The sequence below is a fragment of the Gordionus sp. m RMFG-2023 genome, chromosome 3 (genome assembly GCF_954871325.1).
Source record: "Gordionus sp. m RMFG-2023 chromosome 3, tfGorSpeb1-WG-v2, whole genome shotgun sequence".
Lineage (NCBI taxonomy): Eukaryota > Metazoa > Nematomorpha > Gordioida > Chordodea > Parachordodidae > Gordionus > Gordionus sp. m RMFG-2023.
In genome coordinates this window covers 40,849,652-40,851,973 of record NC_088777.1, presented here as the reverse complement: position 1 = coordinate 40,851,973, position 2,322 = coordinate 40,849,652, and the positions used below count along the sequence as shown (strand labels likewise).

General features: G+C 24.3%; 1 protein-coding gene across 7 annotated transcripts; it reads right to left on the bottom strand.

The window, feature by feature from the left end:
• LOC135926166 (mitochondrial thiamine pyrophosphate carrier-like) lies at positions 1 to 1,341 on the bottom strand. 7 transcript variants are annotated; one of them, XM_065461904.1, is made up of 7 exons: positions 1,155 to 1,341; positions 968 to 1,111; positions 746 to 928; positions 574 to 622; positions 451 to 525; positions 256 to 401; positions 1 to 210 (listed from the first exon to the last, which is right to left on the bottom strand). In XM_065461904.1, the coding sequence occupies exons 1-7, from the start codon at positions 1,290 to 1,292 to the stop codon at positions 37 to 39; spliced, it is 909 nt and encodes a 302-aa protein (XP_065317976.1). In that variant the 5' UTR covers positions 1,293 to 1,341; the 3' UTR covers positions 1 to 36. The 7 variants fall into 7 exon arrangements, with proteins under 7 accessions (XP_065317976.1, XP_065317977.1, XP_065317981.1 ...); XM_065461905.1 differs by having other exon boundaries at positions 451 to 622; positions 1,155 to 1,233; positions 1,280 to 1,326; XM_065461909.1 differs by having other exon boundaries at positions 451 to 622; positions 968 to 1,042; positions 1,087 to 1,111; positions 1,155 to 1,241.
• Between the last annotated feature and the right edge of the window lie 981 nt (positions 1,342 to 2,322).

Sequence of the window (2,322 nt, the reverse complement as noted above, 5' to 3'; positions counted from 1 at the left end):
CAGGAGTAATTATCAAATATATTGCACAAAAAAGTATCAATTGAATGAATGTTGAAAGATATCACAGAATAAGTCATAAAAATAAAACATTAATCCTGTATTGAGACCAGCTTTTAATAGTGTTGGGGACAAACCTTTATAATAGCCCATAAAGCCTTCATTTTTCTTTATAGTAGATATGCAATGGATAAAATTTCTATACTTTTCAAACTATAAACTTATTAATTTCTTTTAAATTACTTAATAATATAATACCTTGCCAAATTTGTGCCTAGATTCTTCGAATCCTTGAATTTGAAGACGTTTTTTAATTGTATCTAAAGGGTACACAATAATTTTTGCTAAAGTCCCTGAAAATGCTCCATATATAAAATTGATAATTGTATGATGATTTTCAAAAACTAAAAATTTTTTAATTTCATAATTTATATTCAATATATTAGAAAAAACTTTTATATTTGTGAGTGATTCTTGATTCATTTTTAAGAGTTGAATAAAACATAAAATATAAGCCTGAATAAGGGGCTATTTGTATTATTGATGGTGTTAGACCTTTGTAAAAACCCTTTATACCTTCCTTGTGATATATGATGTTTGCACCATGAAGAATCCCACGATATACCTTATATAACAAAACAAATACATATGAAATTTTTAATATAATTTAAAAAAATTGATTTTTCATGTTTGAAAAACTAATTTTAAAAGTTATAAATAATTTTAGCAATTGTTTCTAAGTAATAACCTTTTGAGTTTCATATTGAGATACTAACCTGGTTTTAAATAAATCGAAGGGAAAAGTGGCAGATGTAGAAATAATTCCTGATATACTACCACTGAGAAATGATATAATTGGTGTATTTGATTGTTCCATATTTGATTTGTACAATTTTTTAAGAAAATTATTCATACATTCATATGTTGCAAACTTTATAAAGTAGCATAGTATTTAAAAATTATCATTTACTTGTACACCTCCATAAATCATTGATAAATATTGAGCAGGCATATGGCCTTTCCAAAAGGCAAAAATTCCTTCTTCCTTAAATATAAGGCGTATAGCGTGAGCCATATTTTTATATTTACCATTATTTCGTGGTTCTAATTGTAACTATTTGATTTGTTGAACTATATTAATTATAACTTTATATAACTTGTAAACGTATTTTTATAACATCTAATGGTTGGCAAACCATACGGGTGCAAATACCACTAACATTACCAGCTAAGAAACTAATCAGATAGGGTTTAGGTTTAGGATAATTTAGGTCATCATTACTTATAATTGGCATGGATAAATATAAATAGTAAAAAACATCTGTTAAAATATACGTTAATATGAATTCTGCGAAAATAAATAACGTGTAAATATTTTTTCAATTATATTATCAGAGTTGTTAAAGTATCTAGATATAAAAATGTGGTATCTGTCTCTAGATAGATTTTTTGTTAAAATGTCTGTATTTAGATTTTATTTTAGAGATATCTGTATCTTTTAGATACTTTTTAAGATACATTTTGACATACTTTTATTTAACGCTTTTTTATATTATAAATATAAATACTTGAATTAAAAATTTATTTTATTTCATATGAACTTATAATTTAAATATATTAAACTATTAATCATAAATATGTAAAAAAAATTAATCTGTTGATGAATTTTAATTTTTGTAAATTCTCCACGTCTACAAGAATATTTATTTTTGATATCATTGTTAACTGAAGTGTCTGAATATTAGAATTAGGTTGATGGTTGGGGGAGGTATCATTCCCAGTTGTAGTATCATTTAAAATATTAATTACATAAAAAATTTGTTGCTTGGGTAATATGTTGTATGTGGATAATTTGATTTTGTATTTATCCTTAAGTGTTTATCTTTATAAAATTTTATGGAAATAATATTTTAAACTGTTTTTATGGAAACTAATACCGAGTTTGCAGGAGGTATAATTTTTAAATTTATCATATGCTATCTCACATATTAGACACAATTGCAAGAATAATATTTTTGGTCATTTTAAAAATTATCAATCGTATAATTATACAACAAATTTAATATACTTTGTGCTTATAATATATAATTAATAACAACACAAAATTGTGCTTTATATATAATAATTAAAATTTAGTCTTATAATTGCGAAAAATCGGATAAGTGAGAAAATATTGATTTTTTCAGTTCCAACACTTCGCAAATATCTGGTCAGACGAAGAATAAACATTGAATTTAAAAAACAGGAGGGTCTTATTGAGATCCGCAGTAACTAAGATTAGCCTCGTAACAGCAATTTAGTTGATTGTAAAGTTTAAAATTAGAT